Below are 12,901 nucleotides of genomic sequence, written 5' to 3' on the forward strand. Positions count from 1 at the left end.
CCCCTACTTCTCCTGTGGGTCACAGGTGTGCACTTTATTATTCACTCCTGTGACCCATATTCAGCTGATAGAGGGCTAAACTCTGCTGTTGGCTGACATCACTCAGCAGGTCCAGGTTCTGGATCGATCCCAATTTTAATGTCAGGGATCCACTCAGAAGTCTGACCTGCAGCTGGTTCAGCCTCTCAGCAAGCTGCCCTCTGCACAGCCCAGCGCACCAGTGCTGGAGGGGCAGAGCAGAGAACTGGTGATTGACAGTCACCACTCTCTACACACTGAAGTGGTGTTTGATCACTTAGTTCTCGGTCTTAAAGGCAGTTGGGGACAGTAGCAGCAATGGACCAATGCAGCATCCACCTAGCCGAGAATACTTTTTTTTATTCCAATACTACTTTTTTTTTCAAACCAAAAGAGGTTTTTATGAAGAAAATACCAAATACAAAAAATATTAAGGAACATGTACAGAAAAAACCTTTTTCCAGTAAATAGTTAATCAAATTTATGAACAACTTGCAAGTCAAGCAAATCTGGTACAATAGCGGCTTGCAATTTCATCCTACAGGGTTAAACATGAGATCCCACTGAGACCTGCCCCATCCACGCACTCAGATGGATAAGTATTGGGTATGGAATTGGTAAGACCCGTATGCTACTACATGACTCATTTTACCATCTCCATATTTCTAAGATTCACACAAAGTACACTCATCCTGTGAAACACTGAAACACCCTCATTAGAGCAAGCTCCTTAGGCGCTAGCCTGGGGACATTAAGCCATGGGGACCAAAGTTTTTCATATTTATTAAGTCGACCCCAATGCTGATATACTGTATGCATCTCTCCAACTGTAGTCTGTTCCCCATATGAGGCACCCACGTCTTGACTGATGGGGGGGGTCGTAGACTTCCAGCCCACCAGACTGACCTTCCTTGCCTGAAATAGGGCCCTAGAGAATGCCACCCTGGTCGCTTCCTCGGTTATCACTTATTCTAGGACTCCAAGTAAGCAATGGATGGGTTTTAAAGTGGTTGTAAACCCACATAAAAAAGCATAGCATACTAGCTCATTATGTAATAATCACCTGAGATCAAAGACCCCGCTGTGGTGGCCGTACACAGCACCAGCTGGCGACATTTCTCCCCGGAGTTACTTCCGGGTATCACGGCTCCGGCACAGATTGGCCGGAGCCGTGATGACGTCACTCGTGCGGGAGCCGCCGGTGATGGCAAACTCACTGAAGCAAACAGCACGCAAGTGTCATTGTTTCAGTGTGCATGTGCCGATGACGTCAGCACATGCAGATACAGGGGATATCTCCTAAACCATGCAGGTTTAGAAGATATCCGCGGTAGCTATAGGTAAGCCTTATTATAGGCTTTCCTATAGCAAAAAGTGGATTGTGAGGGTTTAAACTACTTTAAAAGGGAGCAGTGACCTGAAAATCCCTATTGTGTGGAGAGGACTTCACTTCAGTAGCGATGCAACTTTAGATATCGCCAAAGATGATGAGTGAGATCCCTAGAGGCTTGTCGGCATCTACTACTACTTGTGAAGTTTCGCTGGGGTGAAATGCACTCTGAGCAGAATATACAATTGCAACATCTTCTTAGAGACATTAAGGCAGCACATGTTGGCCGACTAGAAAGCTTCCTCTCATTGATCCCCTGTGAAGGTTCCTTTATCCTCTTCCCATTGCGACATTGCTCTGATGGGGTAGGCCTGCAAATACTCCATTAACAGCATGTGATATCACTGGGATATGAAGCCTTTTGTTTCGGTTGCAAACTGAATTAAATGGAATATGGGGGTAGGGGAAAGCAACCACTCCGAAGCTGCTCCCGGTGCCTTAACTGCATGGAACAACTGTATGTAGTAATAAGTCATGTGGTCAGGTAAAGCGAATTTACGTTGGAGCTCTACAAAGGTTATCAACCCCAGGCACACCAACTGGGCCCCTGTTGGTTTTTGGCTAGTTCAACATAGGTATGGTTTCCCCAGAGTGGACTAAATGCAGTGTAGCCTGTCGCCTGCTGCAGTTGCTTCAATTTATTCCAGACTTTCTGGAGTAGAGCGTAGGTAGGCTTTTGCTTGTTGGATTTTTTTAAACTCCTGGGCCTTCAGTCCCTCCGGCATGGAGTCTGCATCAGAGCCAACAAGCAAGAGACGGGCAGAGGAGCCCTCAGGGGTGGGGGACATGGAGCCTATAAGATGTTGGAGTTGGGTGGCCAAATAATAAATCCAAGGATTTGGGAGGCCTCCACCTTCCTTAGGACATTGCAGCTGATGCAGCCTAATTCTGGGGGGACGAGCACCTCAGAGTAGCAACTGGAAAATGGGAATTAATTACCCAAAACATTTTCAAGGGGACCACCATGGGGGAATTATGAAGGACATCTAAAAGTTAGGGCATAAGTATCACTTTAATTAAGTTAGTTTTCCCTGTCAGAGACATTTTTGAGATTGTTCCAAATATTTATATTATCTCTAAACCAGGCTAGCAGGGTGTGCATATTGAGAAGGCAATATTCCATCCAATTCTGCTTTTTTAAATATGCTTCAAGTAAAGTTTTTTTTTTTTTTACATAGCTGATTGAATGATCTGCCTCAATTTTGGTTCTTAAATACTGATTGCACCTCTACAGACATTTCTGCTTGTCACTACTGATTCCATCTGTGAAACCATGTTGGTGGTTCTGTCAGTGAAGTACTGATTGCGTCTTTGCTGACTTGTTCCTGGTTGGCAGTACAGTACTGATGGTGTCTCTGCAGACATTTCTAGTTGTGTCAGTGCAGTACTAATCGTGTCTCTGCAGACGTTTTTTTGGTTGTGTCAGTATAGTACTGATAGTGTGTCTGCAGACATCTCTGGTTGTGTCAGTACAGTACTAATAGTGTCTCTGCAGACATCTCTGGTTGTGTCAGTACAGTACTAATAGTGTCTCTGCAGACATCTCTGGTTGTGTCAGTACAATACTAATAGACTCTGCAGACGTTTCTGGTTGTGTCAGTACAGTACTAATAGTCTCTGCAAACGTTTCTGGTTGTGTCAGTACAGTACTAATAGTCTCTGCAAACGTTTCTGGTTGTGTCAGTACAGTACTAATAGTCTCTGCAAACGTTTCTGGTTGTGTCAGTACAGTACTAATAGTCTCTGCAAACGTTTCTGGTTGTGTCAGTACAGTACTAATAGTGTCTCTGCAGACATCTCTGGTTGTGTCAGTACAGTACTAATAGTGTCTCTGCAGACATCTCTGGTTGTGTCAGTACAATACTAATAGACTCTGCAGACGTTTCTGGTTGTGTCAGTACAGTACTAATAGTCTCTGCAGACGTTTCTGGTTGTGTCAGTACAGTACTAATAGTCTCTGCAAACGTTTCTGGTTGTGTCAGTACAGTACTAATAGTGTCTCTGCAAACGTTTCTGGTTGTGTCAGTACAGTACTAATAGTCTCTGCAAACGTTTCTGGTTGTGTCAGTACAGTACTAATAGTCTCTGCAAACGTTTCTGGTTGTGTCAGTACAGTACTAATAGTCTTTGCAGACATTTCTGGTTGTGTCAGTGTAGTGCTAAATAGTGTCTCTACAGATAATTCTGGTTGTGTCAGTACAGTACTCAGTGTCTCTACAGAGGTTTCTGGTTGTGTCAGTACACTATGACTGTGTTTCTACAGACATGTTTATGGTTGTGTTAGTATAGTACTGATCATGTCACTACTGACAACCAGAACATGTCTATAACCCATGTTGTGTTTCTATGGAGGTTTCTAATTTGATCAGTATAGACCTTATATTGTTTTTGAAGGTTACGTTACTGGTTGTGATTGAATCTGGTATTTTTTTCATCTATTCAAATGATCATGATCTTGTCATAATGTAATAATACTGACTGGTAAATTAGTTTAAGCACTGTTTTTGAGAGGAGGGGGAGATTCAAAGTAGCTGACCTAGGCAAAAACAGCATATATCTGTCCTTGCAAGATCTAAATAATCATAAACCCGTAGGAAGAAATTGCTTTATAACAAGGGAAAAATCCTGTTTACCTAGTCTAGGGTAAAAAAAAAAAAATAACAGATCCTCCACTCCTCCCCACAGCTTCTTCTCCATCACACTCTCGAGCTCTAGGGTCCTGATGTCATCAAGACCAAAGCAGGGTCTATATCCCTACACTGGACATGATGATGCCACTGCTGGAATGTTTGGGAAGTTCCATCTGCCGAAGAAGTGTAGGGCCAGGTACGTAAAACTGCTTCTATTCTCATTTAGAAAAAAATTAACCCAAGCATAGCCACACTGCAAGGGATCATTTTTTAGTTGCCTAGAGTTGGGTAATAAGTTCTGCTTTGCAAGAATGTAGTTATTCCAGCAACCAATCAAAAATCACTTTATTTTTCTGGTTGGGTTGCATTAAACATATGCAGATTAAAGTCTGCTTAGCTGCTATGGGCAACTACACGTAAGTGCATTTCTGGCTATCCTGGTTAAAAATGTATGTTTTTTAGCTAAGCCTATAAAATATTTAGTAAAGAAAACTTATATTTAAATTTAAATTTTCCTGTATTTAGATAACGTACCCGACAAGTAGGCAAACTGCTTCTTCAGCTGATCCTCAATATCTGCGGCACACATTGGGAAGGTGTCCTGATGCATGATGTCATCTGAAAAACAAAAGACAGCCATTTATCTCACAGCGACAACATTATCTCATGGTGTTCACCAATGTTGGTTTACCTAATCAGCCTCCAAACCAAATAAACAAATGCTGAGAGGAACATAAAAAATCTTCTTACATTGGCAGAGCTTTGGGATTTTTATCATTGCATTGCTGTGTAGCTAATTGCATCCTTTAATGTTAGCAGCTCTCTTAAGTGAACCTGTGCTGTGCCAATGCAGGCCAAAGCAAAAGATTCACTGTAGTGGTAGCTCCACCAACTGCTTAGATTTACCTGTGCTGCTCCAAACAGCCTCCACAACAAAAAGAATGAAGTCACAAGCCTCCCTGCTCCCATGTGACAGCACTGGATGTATAAGGAACCAATTAGAAAGCACAAGCGCCCTCATGTGGAAAGATGGGGAAGCAAGTCACATGACCCCATATACTCAATCCAGGCATTTCTTTTTGATCCTGGCAGCCAAATAGAAGAGCAGATGAGTAAAGAGAAATACAAGGTGGAGGCCACCATTAACGGGAACCTATTACTTTTTCCTTATTTGGAGGAGGCTAAATGCAGTGCTTTTTGAACAGCAATCATGGTGAACATTTTACATTGAGATAATCTCTGGCACATTTTACATAAAGTAAAACAACCACGACAGGAAAAAAAAAAAAAAAACATCCATGGTTTCCAGTGGGGAGAGTTCTCTAGCTATACAAGAGCTAATATCTGATTTAACCCTTCCCCTTAACACTATCAGTAACAGCAATGTCATCCTAATAAACACATCCAATTTATTCAATGCATACATGCTAGTGAATCAGTCAGGACAATAGTAATTTGTCATTGGATCTAATGGGTGTGTCTCTGTAATGGAACTGCATCCATTATCAGACTAGTGGCAACGGCTCTTAAAAAAAAGGCATTTTAATGGCATTCTGTAGAATACAACAGTGCATCCAAGAGTAGTCCCTCTGTTGGCAATGTGACTAACATAGTGTTTCAAATAGCAGTCACTTCAATGCAGCAGTATGTTTAACATTGCAGTTCACCTAGGAGAAGATCCCCCAATGTGGCAGTGCATCTAAACAGCAATCATTTTATTGGGGGCAGTGGATCATTACAGTATGTACACCAACAATGCTGGCTGTAATGGAGAGAGAGGTTGTCCCATTAAAATGTTGCCAATGAGTCCCTGTGATTTGTAGGTTTGCCCTTGTATAAAATGTTTTGGGTTGTAATACATTATATGAACCACCACATATCTTGTTAGCTCATGCATAACCAGGACTTTTTTCAGCAGGAACGTGAGGGAACGCAGTTCCAGTACCTCTAGCACTGAATGTATGTAATGGCAATGGGTACTGGGGTATACTGGCAGGAACCTTTTTGTGTGGGAGTCAATTGTTGCAGGGGGGAGGGGCATTTGTTGAGGGGGAGGTCTATTGTTACTGGCCACTGGAGGGTCTATGGATGCTGGCTGCTGGGAAATCTGTTGTTGCTGGGGGTTTATTGTTGTAGGATTGGGTCTATTGTTAGTGGCCTGGATCTATTTTCACTGGGGTGGTATTTTGCAATGGGCAGCCAATTGTTGCTGGGGGGGGGGGGGGCGTATAATGTGTGGGGGATTTATTATTGCTGGGGTAGGTCTATTGTCGTTGGGGTGGTATTTTGTAATGGGCAGTCCATTGTTGTTGGGGGGGGGTATAATAATGTGTCGGTTATCTATCGTTGCTGGAGTGGGTCTATTGTTGCTGGGAGTATCTATTACTGCTGGTGGGGGATTTATTGTTGTTAGGGCATCTATTGTTGCTGGAGCGGTGTCTATGGTTGCTGGGGGATCTATTGTTGCTGGGGATATCCATTATTGTTGGGGGTTCTATTGTTGCTGGGGTGGGATCTATTGTTGCCGGCTGCAGAGGATCCATTTTACTACTTTTCTTGTTATTAACAAATACCATACAAATTACTTAGCATGACAAAATAATACTTTCTTCTGTGTTCTCTAAAAGGACTGGTGCTGGGAGGTGGGTAGGGGTGGAACCAAGGGACAGTGCTCGGGGATGGGTAGCGGGCAGAGGCAAAGAGCGACTCAGAAGGGGGGGGGGGGGGGTTCCTTCACCTATTCTCTGAGAAAAAAAGCACTGTGTAGAACAGACAGTGTCTTAGAGGGAGAACTGTAAACATTGTGATCTGATGCCTGGCCAAGTCTCAGGGGCATTTACACAGTGAGGTATTACAGACCCTACCTGGGCCATAAAAAGACCTCACACAGTCACACTTGTATAGTGGAAGTGCCTCATGTGAGCACCTGGATCACTTGTTGGTGGCACTGTGCTTTCCAGAGTGGAAGGTTGTAGTGCTGGTATCCATCTGCAGGTGTCTCCCAGCATCCAGCAGGTCCCAGTAAACAGCCTCCACCTGATGCTGGCTGCTGGGAGGGTGTTTAGTCCCTCCTCTAATATTATATGTCATGTCAGTGTTTTTCTATGCTGCCAGACACTGTCTTTATCCTGACCCTGACCTTGCTCCTGTCCTGCATCCTGTACCCTGCTGCCTCTTATCCTTGTTCCTGATCCCAGTTCTGGTTCCCCTTTCCCAGCTGTTCCCTGCATCACCTGTTTACCATGTTAATCTGTGCTCCAAATTTTGTATATACTGTAGATAGTTTTCTAGTTAGACTTTGTCACTTAGGTAGTTGGTTCGATATTCTGTCACTGGGTATTTGGTTTACTTATAATTTCATGTTTGCTGTGTTTTCTGTTTGCTGGTGTTTGGACAGATTTTGGTTTTACTGTAAAAATAAAAATAAAATCTTTAAATATATATATGGTCTGGTGCCAGTTTCCTAAGTGAAGCTATGCAGATTTGGCTATCCCTGCTGCTAGTTCCCGACACCCTTTGTATTCCATACAAAAATACATACCACTTGAGAAAAATCTAAATTTGCAGGTTAAGATGAAGAATTGTTTACTTTATGCAAAACAAACCCTTTTATTTCAGACTTCCTATGTCTCTCTCATTTCTATAATGGATGGCAAAGAGGGAGTAAATATTTGCACCAAGATCTAAACACAAAATATACATGCAGTTTTGTTGTTGCAACAAACCCACTTGTGTTGTAATTGATGCATTTTTTTTTTAAGTCAATACAAAGTGAATGTCAGCACACGCCACAAAAATCCCAGAGAACTGTGCTTGCTTGGTGCTCATATTATATGTTATGTAACATGACCCTGGAGCCACCACAGCTGACTATCTTTAGAAATAAGCTGCAGGAAATAAAGCGACCGATGAAAAATGTGAGAAGACAAACATTAGCATCATCATTAGTGCTGAAACAAAATATTAACTTCCTTCCAATATGTGAATAGCATCTTCCTCATCTCAATGAATAACTATAGATGATTTAAAGTGATTGTAAACGATCACCTTGTAAAATAACCCATTGGGCTTAAAATAGAAATGAAAGGCAAAACATATGTATAAATTTTTAAACAAATATAAAACAGGTTTTTATATAAGTGATCACATTCCCTCTGTTCTCAGCTGCATGAGAGCTGGGGGGAGGAGAAACAGCAGTACACTTATCTTCCCAAGTATAAGGCTGTGCAGGGGAGGTGTGTCAGGACAAGTCTGATCATTGGAGGAGAGCAGGCAGAGTTCCCAGCATAGCTAAAGAACTGATCACACTGTATTCTCCTGCTTAGCGTGGTCAGTTTACTAGGAAAGCAGACAGACTTGCAACATCACCAGGAATTTCACACAAACAAAGTAATACAAAAAGAGAACAGGATACGTTTTCATACAAGTACATAATACAGCAGGCACACATCAGGAATATGAAAGGCTGGCGTAACAAATGCTTTAACTAGCTCTACATTCTGTACAAATTGGGTCCAAAATGTTAGCATGTTAAAACATGTTCATTGCTGTTATAGAGTAAGCTCCAGCTGTCAGTGTAGAAGTGACCTATACAGTCGCCCAATCACTTTTACTCTACTCCATGAAGAGGACCTGTCAACTGCCCAATGCTATCACATAGGGGTCTCGTTAGCCCCCTTGTGATTGCAATACCGTACACATTTTTGCATTTAACTAAGCTTTAAAGTATAAAAAAAATAAAATTAAATTAAAAGCACTCCCGTCACCCTATGCACACACAGTGCAGCAATATTTCACATGTGCAGTGCTCTGTGTGCAGTCGTATACTGCACACAGAGCACTGCACATGTGAAATATTGCTGCACATGCATATTGAGAACAATAATTCCCTGTCCTTAATTTATGGTTAACGCTAAACTGTTGAGCTGTAAAAGCATTTAAAGAGTCCCCTATTGATAAGTACCACAATTTTTCTCTATTTCATAAGGCTTGGCATATTTGGTATCTATTTACTTGACACTACCTCATCTTTTATTTTGTACAAAAAACAGGGGATTAAAAATAAAACGCATATTTTTTTATTTTTTTATTGCTCAGAGGGAAGTGGCTAAACTACAATTTCAATTAAACTTTAGGTCAGAGCAAAGAGAAGTGATTACATGCAAGTTCAGGTAGCAGTGAAAACTATTATTTGGGTTTACTACCCACAGCAGAAGAATATTGATTGCAATAAGTTGCTGCATTTTTACACATCACCCTAGGGCCCACTCACACTTAAACACTTTGTTCCATTGCGTTAACGTGCGTTACGGGATGCCTTTATGTGTGCTGCAATATAACAACTCATTCATTATGAATGGGCTGCCAATGTATCACAACCGGTGCAAAGAGTACACAACCGTTTTAACCAGCACAGTGCGTGACAACACATGACAAGTACATTGTGGTGCACTGCAGTGTGTTGTGCATTGCACTCTATTGTACTTGACAATGAGTGACCCTGCACCGTAGCATACATATGGTGCCCTGCGTTGTGCTAACTGTCAGGTTGTGTGAATAAGCTCTCACTGAATCAGACCAGCTATAGAGTTATAAAACAGTTAACTGTGAAATGCTAGCATAGAAGAAAAATGATATGCCCATTTACTGAGGCGGATGAGGAAGAAGAACAAGCCTTGTCACAAATACACAAAGACAGCTGTCCCCTATAATTACACAAGTGTCTGCCACAGTTAAGGTGCTGCACAATGCCTGCTTTTCTCATTCTACAGCTCCATCCTTATTATGAATCTTTATTGCCCCACTAGGATACTTTTCCTGCACCATCTCCAATGTATCCACAAATGATTTTTCATATTTGATGTACAGATCATTTACATATGTCATTGCAAAAAAGCCAAACTCATGAGTACAAGGTTACAGTCATTGAAAAATGTTCAGCAACAGCCACGATAAGTCAAGGTACATTTGTGTTACTTTAGCAAAGTCGGATCCCTGCCCACATAAATGCTAGTTTACCGTCAATAACAGACAAAATCTGTAACATTTTTGGTCTTCAAATTAGTTGCAGGTGTGTAGTGAGCGTGATTTCTCATGCTGACTCAGAGCTTTCTGAGTAATATTTCGCCAACATCATCATTCTTGGACTAAAGAAAAAACAAACTTCTCAAGGACACTAGAGGACGTCTGCAACTGTCATTTAAATGTTACTAAACCCAGGACCCTGCATTCACTAGATCTGGTCTCCCACAGTACACAGAAATGCAATTATTTTAGTAAATATAAACTGTTAAATACTTTTTCTCATCAGCAGTGTATAGCCGTCAGACTCTAAACTTCTATTAGTGTCCAGCCAAGCACTGGTTAAAGCTTGTAGGAGTAGTTTTCATTCTCCTCAGACTGTCCTATGAGGCTGCAGGACCCCTGATCCTCCATCTGGACAGTGTTGATTGGGTGCATGTGATCAGCACAGGGCCACCCAAGAATAATAATAATAAAAAAAACCTCTCTAGCAATTCACATCAAACTGAGCATGTGCAGCTTGTCCCCAAGGCTCTGTTCTATCAGTTTGGGCACTCTGGAAGAAGAGGAGGAACAGGAAAGACTAGATCAAACAGCTTTTTGTTTTTGACAGGTCCCCCTCCCCACTTCCGGGAGACAGCCCCACCCCTTGGTAGCTCGGCCCCCCTTCTCCTTCCTCCGCCGCTGGGTCAATTATAAAGTGCATCGCGCTTCGCGCATGCACAGTAGGGGTCCAGCCATGAAGCCAAAACACTTCACTGCTGGTTTCCCTTAGTGTAGATGGTGGCGGCAGCACCCGAAAGCCGATCCGAAAATCGGCTGGGGTGCCAACATCGTGGACTCCCTGGACAGGTAAGTGTCCTTATATTAAAATCCAGCAGTTACACTATTTGTAGCTGCTGACTTATGTTTTTTTTTCCCCCAGGCGGAACTTCTCTAAGTTTTGGATAGAGTGAAGAGGGATTAGAACACCTGCCAGTTTTTTTATTTTTTGCTCTCTGTGTCCCCATTAGGGAGATTCACTCTCTATTTATCCGGTTTACTGTTAGCATCAAGAGTGACAGTAAAAGAAAATCCTTCATTTTGAGTTGAGTGGGGCACTAGTTCTGCTGACAACCAGAGATCCCCTCCCTTTGGAGGGATTTCTTCTCACTTTCTGTTTTGGCTATGGGACAGAAAGGGACGGGAAATCTCCCCAAATGGGACATAAATGGCAAAAGAAAAAACAGCTATAACCCTCTTTTAATCTATTACATTTCCTTATGTTATCTTTTGGTTTGGATATTGAAACAATGGAAGCAAAGCAAGTGTAGCCAGGATCTTGGGACATGGATCTTGGGAATGTAGTCCTGGAGAGACACTGCATTGTGGTGGCTATGGGGATAAAAACAACACCCAGATAGATACGGAGGAGGAGGAAGATAGAGGAGAATTTGGGCTGGGCTTTTGGGTAGAGAAGGGGGTCTTAATTTGGCTGCTGAAGATTGGGAGCAGTATACACCTGGTGTGCGGACACATCCCAGGGACAGACTGAGGCCTAGGCATGCTGGGGGTCTAGCTGGAGAGACCAGTGTGCTGATGTGCAAAGACCAGGGACCTGCTGTGTGTGATGTCTAGGGCAAGCACCAGTGGAGACCGAGCCTATGCAAAGACCTGAGTGCCATTGCTGAGCCTCAGAGAGCTGGTGAGAGTCTAACGCTGTGGATCAGCCTTGCGAGGACAGGATCTTGAGAACCCAAGGCTCCTGGGACAACTGACTGCCAAGTGTATGGGATTGGACCTGTTGCACACCAGGGGTGGTGAGTGCAACTGCCAAGTTTAATCCCTTGCTACACATAGCCATCCACTGCATACTCTTAAAAGGGCCAGCTTCATGTTCACCATATTACAGAAGGGCCCCAACAATAATTGGCTAATGATGACAATTATTTGCCAGGTACTTATAGCCACCTTCAGGAGTACGGTAACTCTTTGTCAAGAAAGTATACACCCACATTCTATTGGGGTTCTATGCGTAGTGTGCACAAGGAGAAATGTATTTCAGGTTAGTTGATGCTAATACTTTTAACCGTTTGCACCAGTTATAATTTGATTTAACATCACTACAGTTCAGTTAATTGCCATGTTATTGGTTAGTGTTCAGTTTATCTTGTAGCGCATCTTTAAACATTTAATTGCCTGCTTGTGGATTCATGCATTGTTTTACTGCCTCGCCATCGGTGCGGTGTTTTGGCCTAGGCCGACAAGGCCTTGGCTCCAATGTTCTAGCGTACACAGCCAAGAGAAGGAGGGGCCACAGAGGAGGGACACAACTTCCGTGCTGCTGGTCTGAGGTCTGTGTATAGTTTACAGTGGTGGGGGACACAGTAACCGGGAGGGTGGGGCAGATAACAGATGCACACATGGAGTGATGGGAGGGGAGAGGGGGTAAGGGGATTTGTGCTGGGGGGCTTTGGGAGGGGAGAGGACATGTGCTTGTGGGGGGGGGGGTTAATCTCATCCCCCACTAGCACATGTCCTTTACCCTCCCAAAGCACCCTTAGCCCCCTCTCTTCCCAAATTAAAAGATGCGGCGTCCCCCTCCCATAGCTTTCCCCCTCCTAGCCTCCTCCCAATAAGATGACAGGGCAGGTCTTAAAAGGTCAGAGGTGTGGCAATGAAAGGAATGGGTGGGTCATATTTAAATTAGGGGGTGCGGGAGCTTAGTCAGGCTTTGGGGTAACACAAAACCTAAATACACCACTGCTTGCCATAATACACTTAATCTACCACCAGTTTCTTGTGACCAATTTCCTGTGCAGTATTATGCTGTAGAGGGGTAGTATATTAACTTTTAATTTAC

General features: G+C 43.0%; 1 protein-coding gene across 11 annotated transcripts in view; it reads right to left on the reverse strand.

Moving 5' to 3' along the window:
* The window catches only part of MCF2L (MCF.2 cell line derived transforming sequence like), a 363,789-nt gene that overhangs the window by 96,942 nt on the left and 253,946 nt on the right, over nucleotides 1–12,901 (reverse strand). For all 11 annotated transcript variants that reach the window (XM_077482869.1, XM_077482867.1, XM_077482862.1 and 8 more), the window contains one exon: nucleotides 4,573–4,656. In XM_077482869.1, coding sequence (XP_077338995.1) covers nucleotides 4,573–4,656 — 84 coding nt within the window. The remainder of the gene's footprint in view (nucleotides 1–4,572; nucleotides 4,657–12,901) is intronic.

Source organism: Lithobates pipiens, unplaced genomic scaffold, assembly GCF_037356315.1.
Source record: "Lithobates pipiens isolate NorthernLeopardFrog02 unplaced genomic scaffold, aLitPip1_a1.2 Scaffold_16, whole genome shotgun sequence".
Classification (NCBI taxonomy): domain Eukaryota; kingdom Metazoa; phylum Chordata; class Amphibia; order Anura; family Ranidae; genus Lithobates; species Lithobates pipiens.